This window comes from Moschus berezovskii, chromosome 8 (genome assembly GCF_049115385.1).
Source record: "Moschus berezovskii isolate FMDL1 chromosome 8, NW_MosBer_1.0, whole genome shotgun sequence".
Taxonomy (NCBI): Eukaryota; Metazoa; Chordata; class Mammalia; order Artiodactyla; family Moschidae; genus Moschus; species Moschus berezovskii.
The window spans coordinates 109149952-109169223 of NC_142467.1; the positions used below are offsets into that span (position 1 = coordinate 109149952).

The window sequence follows — 19272 nt, forward strand, 5'->3', positions numbered from 1 at the left end:
CCCTCTCTGGAGATACAAAACCCTGAGGGAACGTTGAGTGAGCATTGTGATGTATTTGCTAGGTCTTCCATAAATGAGGTCTGGGGGAGGCTGGGGCTCAAAACAAGAGTCTGGCTCACAAGATCTAGGGCCCTCAGCCTCTCGGAAGAGGAGGTCATCAGTGTTTGGTGCAGGAGGGCTGCCTGGGGGGAGTGGGCAGCCCCAGAAAGGGCTAGTGAGGTCCCAGCCACCCCAGCGCTGCAAGGAGGCCCCAAGAGGAGTGGGTAGGTGGGGAGGACAGGAGAGAGGAGACAGGAGGCTGCCAGCATGCTCCACAGCACATGCTTCTGTCTGCCAGGCAGGCCCCTGGACCAAGGCCCTGAGTGAAGGCTGGCCCAGCAATCTCACCTATGCCTCTTGACTCGGGGCCCCACCCCAGCAGCTGGAGGACACTGCAGGAGAGTTCAAGTAGCACAGGAACGGAGAGATGGCACCAGGCCCCGGTCGGCAGGCCACAGTGCGTTCCCAAGTAGGGACCACAGTAAGGCCCGAGCCTGGAGAACGTGGAGAGGAGCCACAATAGGCCCTCTCTCCCTTCTGGTCAGCTTAGAGAGGCTTCCCAGAGGAGGGGCTCCCCTGTGTCACCTGGATCCCGCTTAGGTGGCACCCCAGGGCAGCACTGTTCCCTGCCCAGCTTTGGCTATTTGCTCCGCCCGTGCTACTAGATGCCTTCTCCACTTGATCTTGACTCTTGCTTCTCCAGGTCGCTCCACGACCGCGCACAGGGCAGCGTGGGTCCCTGCGGTCACCGGGGCTGAGGCTGGAAAGGGGAGCGGGCACCCAGAACCGCCGCCCCGAAACCGCAGGGCCCGCCTGGGACTCAGTCTCTGCATCTGCCAAATGGGCTTGAGAACTCACCCCCCCGGCAGACCGCCGAGAGGCGCGCGCAGGCGCAGCCGGACTCTGCCTGGGCTAGGCGCGCTGGGGACGCGGGGGGCGCGCGCAAGCGCAGCAGTGAGCGAGGCGTCCTCCCTGGGCCCCGCGCCTACCCAGGGGGCCTGTCCCTACCTCCCGCACAGAGTGTGCGCGTGCGCACCGCAAAGGGCGAGTGGGTGGGGCCGCGGGGGGGACTGCCCCGTTCCCAGCGTGCCCCGCGGCAGCAGGCACTGACGTGGCCGCCGTCAGAGCCGCCATCTTGTGGGAGCGAAACCAACGCCTGCCTCCGAGCAGCATCTGCGCCGCGGCCTCCGAGGGTGAGGCTGGGCTGGGGCCGAGGCGGAGGCGGGGGCGGGGGCCGACTTGAGGCCCGGCGCGAGGCTGAGCCGGGGCGGTGAGGGCCGAGACGGGCCGAGGTGAGGCCAGGCCGGGCGAGGGGCGAGGTGAGAGCCGAGAGCCGAGGTGAGGCCGGGCCGGGGGCCGAGGCGAGGCGGGGAGCCAAGGCCCGGCGGGCCCAGGGTCGAATGGAGGCCGGGGGTTGAGGCGAGACTAGGCCGGGCTAGGGGTTCAGGCTGGGCTGGGGACCGAGGCGGGGCGGGGCAGGGTGGGTGCGGAATGCGGGGCCGGGGGTCTCGGCTGGGATGGGGGTCGAGTCGGGGCCGAGCTGGGGCGGGGGTGAGTCGGGGCCGGGGAGGGGGTCTGTCTGGCCACCCTCTCACTAAGCCCCCCAGAGTGGCCGCGGCGGGCTCCCGGAAGTCCGGCCCGCAACGCGGGCTCTCCAGGAAGCCCCGCTTCTTGCTCCGCCTCCGAGGCCTCCTGTCTCGGGGTCGCAAGGACCAGGAAACTGAGGCCCGCAGCCCGGGACACGGCCAAGGTCACACGATGGCTGGGGTTTGAGCCCAGTTCCTGTTTGTTCCGAGGACAGAGCCGGCGAGGCCGGGCGGAGCCCCGGGTTCCTAGGCGCGTGCTGTGGCGCTTGGGTCTGAGTAGGACGGCCTATGGCCCAGGGAGCCCTCGATGGACGCGCCTACGGCTTTGTAGGGCCCCTTTATCCAAGATTGCTGCAACCCCGGGATTGCTTTCCGGGTGCCTTTGGCATGGATTAGAATACACTACCGAGCTGGTGAATCTTTAACCAACCTATAGAACCTGGCCGGAGTTGAGGCAGCCTCCCTAGCAGAGCGTCCTAACGCTTTCCTGTCCAAGCAGTTACGGACGGTAAAACGGTAGCTTTGTTAATAAGGCTTGGCAATTAATTTCAGAGTACTTAAAATATTAGCTAACCAGTTGAACACTTTTGAGCGCTCAACAGAACACCAAGTTGCTGTTTCTAGCGAAATTGCACAAGAAATCACTGGCAGGAGACGGGCGATTCAAACGCTTTGGGTGGCCCCGGAAGTCACTGTTGAGAACTGTGTAGTTAATGTAGTCGTAACTGATGTGGTTGCTGTTGGAGTGGTCAGCTCTTGGTCTTGTTTCAGAACTAGTGGTCAGCGTTTTTGCTTTTTTTTTCCTTGCTGGCTGTTTGCATGGTTGCTCCTGCGTTTTTGGCAGAGTGTCTGAAGGAGTGTGAGATGCCATGGCATGTGCTGTGTCCTTGGGAGTTTTCAGAAACCATCATGAATAGCCAAAACTGGAAGAACTTTGAATGCATCGTGTTGCTGAGTCCAGAATTATGAGTAATTGAGTTTCTGTTCTTTATCATAAATATGGCCACTCTGTTACAGTGTGCTATCTTCCTCCCATGAAGGTTTTCTCTAGTTAATGGGTAGAATGTAATGTGTCTCTTCATTGGGAATGTCCTGTTGAAAACAAATCCTTGTCACTTGGGCATTAGAAATCTGTTTCTTGTGATGGCTAACTTCAGATACAAGTAGTCAAAATTGCTACTTCAGAAAGATTTAAAATAGTTGGTTTGGATGATAGCTGACTCACATGCTGTCTGCTTATCATTGTAGGAAAGTTAGAAAGCAAAAACTGGTTCTGTGCTTCTCACAGTTCTGGTTTTTTAAATTCTGTGGTTTAGCTATTTGCTTTGCATCTTGCGCAATGTGAAGGGGACGTTCAGACCTGCTAAGCCACCTTTTCTAAAGATCACGACAGGCTTGAAACTACAACACGGTACACCTTGACTTTTCTGTTGACTTTAGTACAATTTAGTGTGGACCCTCGAGTTGATCTCCATGGTCAAATGGCCTTAAAAATAAACCTAACAAAGTGGGGAAAACCCTTGTGCAAGTTCATAAATAGTACATTAACTTGGTTTGAGAGAGTTGAATCAATTTTAAGTTCTTCAAATTGGATGTTGCCTTGATACATGAATTTAAATCTGCTCTTGATCACAGGTCAGGCTTACCTAGCATTTCTGTAGCACTCCTGAGGATTGTGATCACTTACTGAGCTAGTGTTCAAACCCATCTAGCCTGTGCTTCCTGTACCACTTATGACTGTCTCTGTGCACAGCATTTCACAGTCTCCCCTTTGACCTTCCAACCTTTGTAGGATTACATCTGTCAGGTTGGAAAAGAAACAAGAAAAATTCCTTTCAGTTGGGATCTTAAAATTAGGTAAGAACTTAAACCTCTTTTGTGATCTGTCTGCTCCTCATTGATGTGGATGGTATTAGAAATGTCCTCCTGGCACCATCTGAAGTGGTCTTTTGGAAACGTTTTTGGCCTAACAATGGGTTGGGTGTAATGCTTCCTACTGGCAAGTAAAGGAGGGCCTTGGAATGTGTGAGTGTGAGAAAGGGGGGTTGGTTAGTTCAGAGTGTGAGCCAAGGTGGGGGGAGGACTTCATCCTTATCCTTTTTTGATTGTTAAAAAGTCTTTAAAATGTAGCACCTGTTATACCTTTACAGCTGTAACACTATTCTGGAAGGTACTTCAGCATTCTTAGATGGATCAGATGGCCTGATTAGCTAGAAAAAATGTGGCAGAATTTAACACAAACACATCAAAGCTCCTTATTCATAGGAGAGTCTGTAAGGCCCTCACCCAGTTCTTTCACATAAGCTTACTTATTTGAGTGGAAAGAAATAGTGAAGCTATCTGTTGCAGGAACTAACCTCAATATTCCTAACAATCCCTTGTTTCCTGATTTTTGCATATGTTGGAGACTGAGCTGGGCAGCCTGTCATCGGCAAATAGGAAGGGAAGAATAGGACTTCTCACTGACTAAGACAGAAACATACAGGGCAGGCAGATTTTTACACACATAGCACTTGGGAGTGATTCTCTTTAGGAGGCAAACGTTTTTACACACCTGAGGCGACAGAGGTGACTGTTAGTATACAGCATAAATTAACAAAAGCCCCAGGTATGATCCATGCACATTTTCAGAAGTTAAAAATGTAGAGTGTATTTTAGAAACATTAATTAGTGTTTAATCAGAATTTAGTAAGTTTTTGTCCTGTAAAGGATGGTAGCAAGTTAGTAAAATTTGTCTCCAAAGAGCAAGTCATATGTAAAATAGCCAGCATCTTTCAGTTTGTATTGTACATCAAATTATTTTTGCAGTGCTATATGTGGGTGCTAAACAGAAAGTTGAGTGGTGCTAGGTCTCTGAAACCCTGGAAATTTTTTAACCTGAAGTTTTAAGTATCCTGTCAGTTTGACATAGGGACAAAAGGCCAAGAAAACAATTTCAAGATTCTGTCTAAACTGATATGTGCAAAGTAGGAATAAAGGCAAAGTTTGATGTGCCAGCATTTTGAGCACAGGTTTTGGAATAAAGGATATCTTTAAAAATTGCTATGAAGAGTACATTTTCCTGTGGAGTTTTCTATCATCTGTAGGTGAGCATGCAGTTCCTAACTCATTGAATCTATTATAGTATCTTGTCGATTCTGGTGATGTAACTTTGCTTAAAATAATTATCGTTATTTTAACATTTCTCTTCATCAAAGTGATAAGAGGTCTTGCAAATTCCTGAGGAGATCAGTGCAGGTGTATTCTTGGTCACTAGTTGCAGGTGCCCGAGGGCAGGTTTAGGTAGCAGATTGTGTGCACACCCCTTCTGAGATGCAAGCATCTGCCCTGAGTAGTTAACTGTGTCTCGTATTTCCTCCTCACTGGAGTGTCAGAGAGATGTTTGGACTCCACCACACTCACGTGTACTTGTACACCAGTGTGAGAGTCATCGTTGGCTTGTTAGGTTTTTTTTTTTTCTGACAGACCAATTTTTTAGAAAAACATGTGTGATTAATCTTTCTATTTTTTAATCCTTAAAGCCCTTAACTATTCTTTTAAGATTCTTTTGTCCTCTCCTTCTCTGTGGATCTCTTGGGTGCCCAGGCAGGTGGCCGGTGGAGAAAAACAAGCAGAGATAGGGAGATGAGTGAGGGAAGGTGGCTGAGGGCTGGGGGGAAGGCAGAGGGCGGTGGCAGCGAGTGGGATGGGGAAGCAGGCCCACGGGACCCGGAGGGAGCAGTGGGCGCTGAGTGTAGCTAGTCAGGCCTGTCAGGAGGACGGGAGGAGTGCCCTCCCGTGTGAGCAGAGGTCTTTGGAAGGAACAGGAAGCTTCTCCCTTGCAGGGGAAACAGCAGCAGAGGCCCTTAGCTGGGAGTGTGCTTGGTGGTTTTGAAGACTTGCCAGGAGCAGAGGAGCGGAGGGAAGCCTGCTGGGCTGTGCCAGTGGCCCTTGACGGGGAAGCCCCACAGAAAGGGTATTTTGGAAATATGTGGGATGATGTTGGGCTCTGTCAAAGGTGGAGGCAATACTGATATTTAGACGTAAGAATGCATTCTGCATGACTTTCATGTAGGTGAAAAAGCTGTTTATATAGAGTCAACTTGTGTGTGTACAGCTTTAATTGAAGGTGTGAGTCGCTCAGATGTGTCCGACTCCTTGTGACCCCATGAACTATAGCCCGCCAGGCTCCTCTGTCCATGGGATTTCCCAGGCAAGAATACTGGGGTGGGTTGCCATTCCCTTCTCCAGGGGAAATCTTCCCAACCCAGGGATTGAACCGGGGTCTCCTGCATTGCAGGCAGATTCTTTACTATCTGAGCCCCCAGGGAAGCCCTTGGTTTTAATAGATATTCTGAATTCTCCAGGAATGAAACTACCTTGTAAATTAAGGGTGATTGTATTTGGTTCTTTGCAGAGTTGTACCAAGAGTTGTTCTCTGTTTCCAGGTGGGGGAAGGGAAAAAAACTTGGTGGACACACCAGGCCTTGAGTGTCTGAGATGCTGCTGCATTTGTGGCAGTCTTCATTAGGTGGTTCTTTGACTGCCTCCCTTGAACTTGTGGTCATGACCAGTATTGAAGGTCACATTTTATCATATGACGCTGTCTTTCATTTCCCAGTTACATTTTAGTTGGGGCAGCGTGGGGTTTTTGCAGTCCAGTGAGTATGTTGGTTATATTGTCTCCTAGCTTCCTTTCTGAGTGGTAGAGGTGATGCTGTGAAATGCATGGGAGTGTTGGCTCTGATGTTTTTAAGGAACTGAATTTGGTCTGATCTTTCCTAATAGTCCCCTCTTGCTGGCATCGAGAACCTTGTGGAGTGAAAGCTACAGGCTTTGGGAATGCCAGAGCGAGGAAGAGAAGGTGGCCAGGACCAGGCACAGGCAGACAGTGATGGGGAAACACCTTTCGAAAAAAGAGATGCTGGGACTTGCCAGTAAACAGATTTGGGGATGAGAGGGACAGAGTGGGATTGTGGGTATCTCTGAGGTTTGGGCCTGAGGAACTGGAAGTTGCACAGGGTTAAAGTGGGAAGGAGAGGGTCCTTTTGTATTGGAGGGTTAGATTTTGATGGGAGACCCACACATTGAGGGGGGATTAGGAGATAACTCTGGAGATGAAAGGAAGGTTCAGCTGGGGTCCCATATAGGGGGTTGCATTCCTCTGGGAGTGAATGGCTGGACAGGGGCAGTGCTAGTAAGTGAAAGTACAGGACACTGAGTCTTGCATTGGTGGGACCTCTGGTAACCTGAGAGGGGCGCCAAGGACTGCTGGGAGGTTTTAAGCAGAGGATGGCAGGAGCAGATATATCAATGAAATTTCGGAGTCCAGGGCTGCCCCCAGCTTAAAATGGGAGCAGGGTAGGAAGAGGCCAACTGAGAGGGTTGCTGTGGCTGTTGAGGCCAATGAGAATTTCACCCAATCACATTGGCCTCCCAGGCAAGACCAGGGAGGGTGTCCTGAGTGCTCTGAGCTGGTGCAGCACCTCTGGGTACTTCTAGCAAGGGTCTCAGGAAGGCGGGTCTGTCAGGGGCATCAAAGGTAGAGGATCTAACAGACTCTCAACCATTGCCGCTCTTCCCTGCTTTCTGTCCTCTGGGAAGCCCATCGCTCAGAAAAAGAGGTAGGGCTGCGATCTTTTTTACATTTTGTTTTCAAAATGAAAGTTCTCTGCAGGCAAAAATCAAGTTTTGGAGATTGATTTAATCATTTTCAATTCAGTCGCTCAGTCGTGTCCAGCTCTTTGCGACTTCGTTAATCATTTTAATCATTCACAAAGTTTTCTTGCTCTGAAAAAGCCTGGGGGTGGGGGACACCTGCCGCTCTGAGAAACTTTGGGGAAGAAGAACTGGGTACTTTGACAAGCTAATAGTTGGTTGCACTTCCCTTTTTCTTCAAGGGTGTGGAAAGGGTCTCGGCAACGCTGGCTTCCCCAGAGCCCTGCCCTCATGCCTGGAGAGGGTCCTGTGTCTGCACTGTCGGTGCAGGTGGCCTTTTTGAGAAGACACCAGAACAGAAACCACAGAGGCTTCAACACATCTGTGGTGATTACACAGTTAGAGTAGAGTGATGAAAGCAAGTTAACGTGAGTTATTTCACGACAGAATCCTGAGCTGCCATCTCTTCCTCATTCTCACTTCTAAAACGCAGGATTATGCTATTTGACAGATGGGCCTCCTTTTTCTGTCAGGATCATGGGCACTGAGACTTCAGCAGCTGGAGAGGTGTGTGCGTGCGTGCCCTCGTGGGCACTTACTGAAGCTTTGGGCCCCAGTGTAACTGTGGATCAGTCTTTTGGCATGTGACAGAGTTTACCGTTGAGGTGAGGCTGGGAGGGTCAGCATGCCACTGTTCCACTTGTGTTTCACCATCTGTCAGTTGGTTTCAGTGAGTGTTGAGCTCTTGTGTGCCCAAAGCTGCACTCATCACACGGCTGTTCCTAAACGTGAGTGTGGTGACTGTTCGACTCACCGTGTGTTGCGGCTGCACTGAAAAACTTAAAAAAGAAAGGACTTTTTCTTGTGAAAGGTAGCCTCTGAACTTGCCTTCAGAGGTTGAGTGAAGGGCTCGGTGGGCGTGACATGGAGAATCAGTGTGAAGAGGGGACTGGGAGCACAGCTAAGGTCTGAACAAAGGATTGCTGATGTGCAGAATTAGTAAGGAGTTAGTGGTAGGGCACTTTTTAGGGTGTCTAGGTGGTTTAGGGGAAGATCCCCTGGAGGAGGGCGTGGCAGCCCACTCCAGTATCCTTGCCTGGAGAATCCGTAGATGGAGGAGCCTGGCGGGCTACAGTCCATGGGGTCGCGGAGAGTCGGACACGACTATAGTGACTTAGCACAGCACAGGTGGTGTACAGTTGCCTGTAGTTTCTCATATCCTGCTTTGCGATTTAGTCATAAGTTGCTTTGTTTCCTCCATTTTCTGTTTAATTTGTTATACATCTTTTTTTAATATTTACTTGGCTGTGTGGGGTCTTCATTGCAGCTCGTGGGCCCTTTCGTTGTGGTGCGCAGGCTTAGTTGCCCTGCAGCCTGTGATGCCTTAATTCCCTGACAAGAGCTCGGGCTCATGTCTCCTGCATTGGAGACCAATTCTTAACCAGTGGACCACCAAAGGAAGGCCCTGTTGCACATTTTAATGTTGTGAGGTTGATGCAAATTTGTGTTTTGGGTCTTTTGATTTTTATTCCTCCCAGTAACAACTTCTTCAGACGAAAGTGTATTTGGAGTTAGTGTGTATGTGCCCTGACTCCTAAAATAAGAGTACTCGTTAGGGTCCATGGTGTCGGCTGCTCCATAGTGGAGGGCCCAGGACCTGCAAGCCGTTCCATCCCACAGACAGCATACTCAGATGGTCCTGCATAGCTGCAGGGCACTAGGAATGTAGGTTTACCCTGGAAGGCCTCAAGTCCAGGGACAAATCCAGGAGAAGAAATCCCAAGGAGCAGCCAGCATCTGCCACCAGGACAAATGCACAGAACCGGGAGAGAGGCTCCTGATGGGGTATCTGAGCGAAGCCTCTACTTGTGGCTGTCACCCGCTCCTTGTTTCACCCCAGTTGAAGGCCATGTGACATCTGTGTTCAGAGGCCCTATTGGATAGTGTTTTCACTGGGGCTAGATCATCTGGTTAATATGGTCTCATCTGTAGATTTCAGGTCAATGTAAGTGTCTTTGGTAATGGACTTGGAGGATAGTTATGTTTTTTTTAAAAAAGTAGTAAAATAAAACTTAAAGACTATGGATGAGAAGGAACTGCAAAGCGTAAATATGTTCATCAGGTAATGCTTTGACTTTTGCAGTTATTGAAAAGTAGGGTTAATTGCAGTGACGCTGTTTTGACGTTGGCCTTGTGGTTTAGTGGGCTTGTTCCATTAGACACTGGACAGTGACTGTTGAGTGTTCAAGTCGGTGTATACCAGGAGCTATATTCATGAATGAAACTTACTTCTTGTTGTCATTTTAAGAATTTCACCTTGAATCTTAAGCTGGCAGAGAGGGCTGTAAATTGAATTTCTCTGGTTGCTCCTCCTAAGAATCAGACCTGACCGGAAATCCTGTCCTTCAGCTTTGGGAGGCAACTTGCAGGGCTACTGGAGAGCAGCCCTCCAGGGTCATTGTACCAGCCTTTGGGTTTCTGGCATTCATCCTTCTTTAGGGGCAGGAGTTGGGGGTGACTGCTGCATAGAGACCAGGTCTAGTGTCTAATTGATTCCTGCAAAACATCCTGAAGGTTCTTTTGTGAAAAACAAAAATCAGTCTCTCATGGGAACTCACCTTTAGATGCAGATGAGAATTACACTGTTCTAGAATGTTTTTGCATGTTCTTTCATTTATTATTTTTCTTTGTATTGAAAGTTCAGAGTCACGGTAGGTGAAATGGGTGAAGGTGGTCAAAAGATACAAACTTCTGGTTATAAGATAGATAAACGAATGTAAGGTACAGTATGGTGACTGTAATTCACCATACTATATTGTATATTTGAAAGTTGCTACCTGGGGTGTTCATTGGAAGGACTGATGCTGAAGCTGAAACTCCAATACTTTGGCTACCTCATGCGAAGAGTTGACTCATTGGAAGAGTCTGATGCTGGGAGGGATTGGGGGCAGGAGGAGACGGGGATGACAGAGAATGAGATGGCTGGATGGCATCACCGACTCTTTGGACATGAGTTTGAGTGAACTCCGGGAGTTGGTGATGGACAGGGAGGCCTGGCGTGCTGTGATTCATGGGGTCGCAAAGAGTCGGTCATGACTGAGCGACTGAACTGAACTGAAGAGAGGAAATCTTGAAAGTTCTCATCACAAAGAAAAAAGAGTGACTGTATGAGGTGACAGAAGATAACTCAACTTTGTGTGGTGATCATTTCACAGTAAATACACAGATCAGATCATTATTTTGTACACCTGAGCATAACACCGTTCAGTCAACCTAATTATATCCTTTGAGGGTCTCAGTCTGAATGTTCTTCCTTCTGAACATGTTCTTGACCCTTAGCTTTGTCATAGTTGTGTTAGGCCTGTAAGGCACATCTACCTAGCATTAGAAGTGGCATGTTCAGTTTTCTTACACTAATTTTTATGAAATAATGACATTATGTGGCATTCTACTCAGTTGCAGAAAAATATTAGAGCTACAGAAGTGGAATGCTGGACTAGTTAGAGTAGTGCCTTAAGGTTTTATTTAGTTGATGTGCTGGAACCCCAAGTTGATGTACAAAAATCAGTTTGTAGCAGATAGTAATATGTGGTCATATCGCTTAAGAAAGCAGGGGACCTTCCCCTTTAAAATTAAATCCTACATGTCAGAGATGAATTAGGTTTTTGAGTGGTTGATAATCTAAGGACATTCATTCTGCTAAAAGAATAAATGAAACAGTTAAAATGTTTTATAATGTATATCAATTCCTCGGGAAGATCTTCACTTTGTTAATTTTTCTCAAATTAGATATTAAAACTGACATTATGAACTGCTGAGCTGTACGTTTTACTATATGTAACTTAAACACCTAATAAACTTCCCCCAAAAGAAAGGTAAAATGAAAAAAAGCTCTGATGTCACCTAGCTTGTTCATTTGAGTAGGGGAGACCCATGTGATCTCTTACCTACAGAGGGACCAGAGCAGCTTGTCCCAGTCTGAAGCACAGAATAGAAAACATGTGGGTTTTTTTTTTTTTTTGCCTTCCCTGGTCGCACTTTCATTTCCCAAGCCATGCTCTAGGTTAGTGATTTATTCTTCTTAATGGTTCTCAGTAGTTTGAGTCATCTTGATATCCATTGTTACAGAGATTCTGTTAAATTAACCAGCTCCTAGCCATTTCAGAAAATGTGACAGATTTTCCTTCTGCAGAAGTAAGCTGCACAACTCTGCAGGGGAGAGTTTCCTTTGCTCATCCCAAATCCTCTGAGACTTTTTAGGAGATGCAGCGGGCACAGGTAGAGGTCGTGAAGATATATATTTCTCTTTAACAGCTATAAACCAGTTACTCTGGATTCATTTACTGGTGTGAAACAGGTGTAAACTTAGAACTACATTTTTTCCCTCCCTTCCTGGCTTTCCTGGGGCGGCATCTTGTTTGGCCTTGGCCTGTAGCCTAGTAGATCTTGGCAGACAGAAATGTAGCCAGCCAGTTGTGTCCTGTTCTTCTCTATAATGTTGAACCGCCACCCAGTCTTGTTTCTGGTCCTAACCAGAAAAAGGAAAAAAATGTTCTTAAGGGGCTGCATCTGCTCAGAGCTTTCTGTCTCAGGAAAGAGATGATCTTTTGTTACTCATTTTTATGAGCCAGCACAAAGGTGCAAACTCAGGCAGGTGCAGGGAAGTGCTCTTTTGAGAAAGTCAGTGTCTTCACTGCTTACAAATACGATCATTACCATGAGCCTGAAAAACAGGTTTTGTCCTGAGTGCAAAGGATCCTGGTGGAGGAAAGGGTGAAATAGGCTTAGGCTGGATGTCCTAAAAGTTAGAACCTGTATGGAGAGGCCACAGAACAACTCTTGTGGTCACTGTTGAACCTTTCCACTGCGACACATGCTGTGTTCGATCAGGAGCTGACAGGGTCCCTGCACCAGGCGCAGGGCGGATATAGATAGACGGCGTGTATAGTGGGAGAAACCAGGTGCTGTGTGCAGCATCTCCAGGGGTTCCCGTGCTGTGTGCTCAGTCGCTTCAGTGTCTGACTCTTGGCCACTCTGTGGACTGTAGCCTGCCAGACTCCTCCATCCGTGGGATTCTCCAGGCAAGAATATTAGAGTGGGTTGCCATGCCCTCCTCCAGGGCATCTTTCTGACCCAGGGATCAAACCTGCATCTCACAGGCAGATTCTTTATCATTGAGCCACCAGGGAAGCCCAGAGTTCATCCCCATCTAGGTTCAGCCACTAAATACATGGCCCACTTTCCCTTTGGGGCTGCAGGAGTTGGGTAAGTTGAAAAACTGTGGAGGAAAGGGACCACATTGATAATTAGGGCTCAGCCGACTGCAGGGCCAAGGCAGGCTGGGGACCATGAGTGGGCAGCATGCTGGGCTGGGTGGGAGGAAGAGGAGGCCCCTGGCTTGCTGTGGCTGACTGCATCTTCAGGCTGACATGCGGGTGTGTGCTTGCTGCTAGGCCCAGTTCACCTGGAGTGTCCCATCATCAGCCCCATGTAAGGGTTGGGAAAGCACAGAGAACGGTTTCACTCCTTAGTGCCCAGGTTTCTGTGTCAGTTTGTATGAACTTAATGCTAAAACAAATGTAAACAGCAGTCTTCCAGCCTGCTTCCCGGGGATACCCCTTTCATGTCTTACTGCTCTGAGTAGGGTGCTAATACTGTCTCTCAGTATGTCAGCTTTGGGCAGTGAGGGTTGCCCCTTGAGACCACAAGTTCTGTCCTTGGCTTCCCAGTACCCAGGAGTGCCAGTCAAAGTATCATGACTAAATAAATATTATTAATTGCTGAGTCAAGTGGTGACTGGCTTATTATGTTTTCCCTCAGGAAATCTTAAAATGACTTCATTTTCATCCTTGGGTTTTTTTTCTGGGTGTTTGTCATTATTTTTTCCCAGTTGCCTTAGAATTGCCAAGCCCCGTGTTTAAATCACAGAGGGAACATGTTCCTCTTTTCCTGGAGCTCTCCTTCCTGGGCCGGCTGCTTTTCAGGCCTTTCTCTGTCTTCCACTGTCACCTTAGGCGGGGGCGGGGAGTGTTGCCCTTGCCTGTGGCAACCTGGAGACAAGGCGTGTGTGAGACCTTGCACTTGTGACCTCTCTGTCCTGCCCTTTCACTGAGTCCATACTTTGGTTGACACGGAACTGCAGATGGAAAGTAGTGTTTGTGTCTTTCTTTGCAGGGAACAGTTTTAGGTTCACCACGTAACTGAGGGAAAGGCACAGAGATTTCCAGTACACACACAGCCTTCCTCACTATGTCCCCCACTAGAGTGGGCATTTGTGTTTACAGTTGATGAACCTACGTTGACACAGCATCATTCAGAGCCCATAGATTATCTCAGGGTTCACCCTTGGTGTTGTGCATTCTCTTGGTTTGGACAAACGTATAATATGAATCAGCCATTGTAGTATCACACAGAATAGTTTCACTGTCCTAGAAACGCCCTGTGCTCTACCTGTTCATCCTCCCTCCTCAACCCCTCAAAACCACTGAGAGGGCCTTTTTACTGTCTCCACAGTTGTCTTTTTCCAGAATGTCAACCACACTGTATAGTGTTCTTACCTTGGCTTCTTTCACGCAATTCACATTTATACTGTAATAATAACATACGTTTATCTGTGTCTCTTCATGTTTTAATAGCACTTTTCTTTTAGTGTTGAATAACATTCTGTTGTTTGGATTTACCAAACAGCAGCTTGTTTATCCATTCACCTACTGAAGGACATCATGGTTGTTTCCAGATTGTGGCAGTCAGGAATAAGACTTGCGAACATCAGTGTGCAGGTGTCTGTGTGTTTGCTCCTTTGCAGCCCCCTAGGGGGCATGAGTGCTGAGTTACGTGTTCAGAGTGCTTTGTAAGAAACCTCCAAACTGCTTTCAGAATGGCTGTTCTCACTTGCATGGCATCATGTCTTTGGTGTTGTGTGTAAAAAGTCATCACCATACCCACGGCAGATGTTGGTCTTTTGCATTGCTCATAGTTCGCCTGTTTGTGAGGTTCTTTTTTCCACTTTGCTTGTGAACTCTGCCATGTCTGTCCTAACGCCCTGTTCTTGTTTGATGGGCACCAGACCCTCACCACATTGATGCCAGGGCTGCGTGTGGGTGGGGTTTTGTTTGTTTACTTTTCTTTTTAAACTCGTTTCTGTCTTGCTTCTCTCCAAATTCTTTGTTTCGGTCAGTTCCATTGGGGGCTTCTTACAGGGAGATAGGGCATGGATGTTTGGGGGCGTCCAGGTGTGAGGGTTAAGTCCTGGCCTTGAGGTCTCCATGTCTCATGTGCAGGTCTGTGGGGGCAGTGTGCCTCCCTGCTGATCCTGCCATATTCCTCTGTTTCCAGAACAGTGCACCCTGTGCCCTCCTCTGACTGGAGAGCAGAGTCAGGACCCCTGGTTCAGTTGCTCCAGAAAGGTCCCCTGGCTCTCCTGCAGGGCTGAGGATGAGTGCTTGGTCAGGGTCAGACCCCACCAGAATGGTACCCCCTTCTCTCTGTCCTTTTCAGTCAATCATCACTTTTACTTCTTTATTGGTAGTGACTTCAGGAATAAGCTGAGATAAATATACGTTCAGTTCATTCTGTTTTCCATAATTTATCATCCTCTATATTTAGGAAAAGTGGTTGTCTGCCGAAAAGGAAATACCGTAGTAAAGATCTTATTAAATTTTAATTTTATAAATAGGTAATGTTATTCAAAACCAAAAAGAATTTTAAAATGTTGAAAGTGCACTGAAGCCTGCTAGAAGGGGCTCCACTGGATGCCCCTGAGACCATTGGAGCATCTCGGTCACAGTGGCGTGGTGGTTCTGACCCACTGAGTAAACTAGGAATTCCTAAGTTCATACCATGTCAGTATATGGAGAAGAGAACGGAGGTTCCTTGGGTAGAAGGCTAACTAAAGCTGGAAGGAATGACTCCATAGAAAACCACCATTTGACAGTCCTCATGGCAGCAATTCAGCCAGGAAGCGTCAGAATGCTGAAACTAGAGGGTGGAAGTTGGGTGAGGAGCGGAACATGAACATAGTCCCCAAATGCTCACTGGTGACTAAGGCAGAAAGGAACTTACGATGGAGACCTGGCAACTCCACATGAGCCTGTCGTCAGAGGTGATGTGGGGTGGTGGGGATCTGGGGCACACCCCCTAGGTGGAATGGAGTGGAGAGTGCCTATGGCAGGCCCTTATCTGTGTCCTCCATGGGACTGGCTTCTCACCCTAGCAGTGTTCATCCAGAGTTCAAACACTGGGGAGCTCCTCGTTACTTCTGGGGGTTAGGTATGCAGGGCAAGGCCCCTCCCAACCTTGACAGTAGCTCCCACCAGCACCCTCCTGGTGATCAGGTGTGAGCATCTCCCATCAGCTGAGAACACTCTCTCTGGGGTTCATTTGGTTTTCTGTCCGCACTCACACAGAAGCTGCCCAGCTGAAGGCTGCTCAGCCCTCCACAGCCTGACTTCACCTTAGGTGCTAAGTCCAGATTCCTGAGCATTTGAGAAAGTGACTGTTTTTTCCTAAAGCCTTGTTTAGAAATAGTTGAAGGATGAATGTACTGAGTGTGGAGAGGCCATATGTGGGTCTTACAGTACAGGAGATCCCCTCCTCTGTGAATACTTATCCCTTCCTGCGGGTCTGGGTGTCGGGGCCTGGGCGCTGACCTTGGGTCCAGTCAGCTCAGTGGCTGCTCCCAGTCTGCTCTGCTGAGTGAGGAGAGCCGCGGGTAGCCCAGACACAGCACACATGTTCTTCTGGACACTTGTGGCTGCACCACACAGGCCTTCTCTCTGACCAGCGCTGACCACAGGTCCTGGGAAAGTGCTCCCTAACATCGCCATGCTGTGGGCTCACCCGTGGACTGAATACCCTGGTGTGCTGCTCTTGAGCCCTGGGTGCTCTCATTCACCCAGTCCTTCTTGCAGTGCGTGCTGAGCTCTCAGCTTGTAAGAAAGGGTTGGCTCTTGGTCTCGGCCAGGGCCCTCCTAGGTTCTCAGATATTAGTTGTCTCACCATTGGACTCTGTTTCATTGAGACTTGGGGCAGTTGGGAGACATGGTAGGCCCTGAAGTGGTTGTTTCTGGCCCCTTGCAGAACTCTGCATTAGATTATGGAGACTCTAGCATTCATTTGAAAGCCACACTTACTGCACCCAGAGTGGCAAGTTGGAGGACTTAGAGGTAAGTTGCCCTAAGGCCTTGGGTGTAAGGTCCTCAGATAATGGTAGCAGCTGCTTCAGATTCCAGTCAGCCTTGTTCAAGATTCCCACATGCTGCTTTGTGAGAGTGATTTAGAGGCTCTAGAGGTAGGTGGGCAGGACTGTTTTCTTCTGGATAGGAACCAGAATTTCATCAGCTTGTGAGATAGGAAGAGCTGCCTCAGCCTGGCTCTGGGTGAGCGGTCTCTGAGCTGCTCCTGCTTGCCTTGCCCTGGGCAGCTCAGAAAAAGACCCCAGGACTCCTTGTTCCTGCAGGTTTCTCTGGCCAGTGTTGCTCCCACCGGTCTGCAGCATGGGGAATATCTTTGCAAACCTCTTCAAGGGCCTTTTTGGCAAAAAAGAAATGCGCATTCTCATGGTCGGCCTAGATGCTGCGGGAAAGACCACCATCCTGTACAAACTGAAGCTGGGTGAAATTGTAACCACCATTCCCACTATTGGTGAGGACGCTGGGCCTTGGGAGGCTGGGAGGTGGTGGTGGCTCTGGGGATAGGCTCACCCAGGTCTCCTCCAGGCTTCAACGTGGAGACCGTGGAGTACAAGAACATCAGCTTCACTGTGTGGGACGTGGGCGGCCAGGACAAGATCCGGCCTCTGTGGCGCCACTACTTTCAGAACACACAAGGTAAGAGTGAGCTACCCCATTACACCCCTCAGGAATGGGGGTCGGGGTGTCCCGGGTGCCTGCACACACGCTTACCGTCCCCTCTGCAGGTCTCATCTTTGTGGTTGACAGCAATGACAGAGAGCGTGTGAATGAGGCCCGCGAGGAGCTCATGAGGATGTTGGCAGAAGACGAGCTCAGGGACGCCGTTCTGCTCGTGTTTGCTAACAAACAGGTTCGTGTGACTGAATACCCTGTGTGCCGGTGGGGGTGCATGTCAGGCAGCCAGCCTCTCAGGGCTGGAGGTCCAAACGGGGGGGGGGGGTCACAGGTCAGGTGGAAAGGGTTCCATGCAGCCCCCCTGACCCACGCCTGCTGTGCTGCCACCCCCCAGGACCTCCCCAATGCCATGAACGCAGCCGAGATCACGGACAAGCTGGGCCTACACTCTCTGCGCCACAGGAACTGGTACATTCAGGCCACCTGTGCCACCAGCGGGGACGGGCTTTACGAGGGACTGGACTGGCTGTCCAATCAGCTCCGGAACCAGAAATGAGCTGTATCCCCCTCCTCCCCCTCACTCCCTCCTTCTGCCCTCGCTGTACTCTCATGTGGCAAACGTGCCCCTGTGGTGTGAGTGCCAGAAGCTGTCTCCATGGTTGGTCACAGTGTGCTTCACCATGCTGTAAATGTGCAGACGCAGCCTGCAACTGGGTTTTTATTTAATGTAAATAGTTTTTGTTTCCAATGAGGCAGTTTCTGGTACTCCTATGCAATATTACTCAGCTTTTTTTATTGTAAAAAGAAAATCAACCCACTGTTTAGTACTGAGAAGGGATTTTAGGCACACGGGTCATCTAGGAGTTGTGTGTCAGATGAGCCCAATACTCCTCCTCTGGGCTTTAGATCTGTGTTGAGATCCATTTTGGTGGTTGGTTTTTAACCCAAACTCAGTGCATTTTTTAAAATAGTTACAAATACAAAATAAGGAGAACACTTGAACACACAGAAGGGAGAAATGTGCCTAATGTAGGTTCTGCGGTAACGGCCTGAGTCCAGTCCACCGGTGGTCTGTTTCCCGTTGAGAACATGAAACGGGGCAGAACCAGCCATGATATCCATTCTGCATGGTCACAATAGGGTCCCTGTGATTTGCTCTGTCTCGGGTCATCCCACACCCCATAGCGTTTGTGCTTGTATTTGTGCATACATGGCCGCCCAGGAGATGGGGTGGAGGCTGCAGCCACCGTTCTCAGACCCCTTGGAAGAACCCCGGCCTTTTCTCGGGCCAGCATGGGCACTTTGGTGGGAACGCCCTGGCTGGAGCGGGAGCCCTGCAGTCCCCTTGCTTGCCTGCTCTGGGCTCTCTGGGGTCTCACCAGCAGGAGTGCGGGTGGTCATCCCTGAGCCCCAGCCCCTCAGAGCCCCTGTCCACATGTGCTTTCACTCCCTCAGCCTGCAAGGGTCAGATTTGCCATGGAAAATGATAACCTCTACTTTTTTCTTTTGTATTTTGATAAACACTGAAGAAGCTGGAGCTGTTAAACTTTATCTTGGGGAAAACCTCAGAACTGGTTTATTTGGTGTCGTGGAACCTCTTACTGCTTTCAATACACAATTAGTAATCAACTGTTTTGTATACTTGTTTTCAGTTTTCATTTCGACAAACAAGCACTGTAATTACAGCTATTAGAATAAAATCTCTTAACTATTTCATGGCTCTCCTGTGTTTTTGTGCCCCTGACAGCCTCCCTTCTGGGAGCTAGGCAAGGACAGCCACTTTGTCCTCACTCAGTGAGGGCCTCCTTGCTCTGCCTTGCCCCATTCTCGCTCTGCCCGTCCCTTCCCTGCCCACGCCCCCACCTTCACTTTGCCGTGGTTGGGTGTATGTCCCAGTGCCCTGGTGGTTAACTAATTCACTGGTCTCATTGCTGGCAGTCCGTTGCTGGCAGCCCCCTGGTCCCAGGCTTTGCAGTGCCCAGTCATGAGAGGGACAGCAGGGTCACCATATAGGGTATGCCCCAGGGGCCAGGGCCAAGCGTGGTATGGAAGAGACCCCCCACACACACACCCTTCCTAACATCCACTCTCTCTGGTACCCTCAGGCCATACAGCTTGTCCTCTGGAGGGGCAGGACAATCTCCAGTGTCACTGCCGCAGTAATTGACACATGCCTGGCTGGGTGATGTGTGTGTCTGTGCCAT

General features: G+C 49.4%; 1 protein-coding gene across 3 annotated transcripts; it reads left to right on the forward strand.

The window, feature by feature from the left end:
- The first annotated feature begins 1078 nt into the window (after nucleotides 1–1078).
- ARF1 (ARF GTPase 1) lies at nucleotides 1079–18781 on the forward strand. Of its 3 annotated transcripts, none has more exons than XM_055428810.1 (5): nucleotides 1079–1232; nucleotides 16720–16904; nucleotides 16979–17089; nucleotides 17179–17303; nucleotides 17463–18781. In XM_055428810.1, the coding sequence occupies exons 2-5, from the start codon at nucleotides 16757–16759 to the stop codon at nucleotides 17622–17624; spliced, it is 546 nt and encodes a 181-aa protein (XP_055284785.1). In that variant the 5' UTR covers nucleotides 1079–1232; nucleotides 16720–16756; the 3' UTR covers nucleotides 17625–18781. The 3 variants fall into 3 exon arrangements, with proteins under 3 accessions (XP_055284785.1, XP_055284786.1, XP_055284787.1); XM_055428811.2 differs by lacking the exon at nucleotides 1079–1232 and adding an exon at nucleotides 1238–1358; XM_055428812.2 differs by lacking the exon at nucleotides 1079–1232 and adding an exon at nucleotides 1273–1377.
- Nucleotides 18782–19272: the final 491 nt, after the last annotated feature.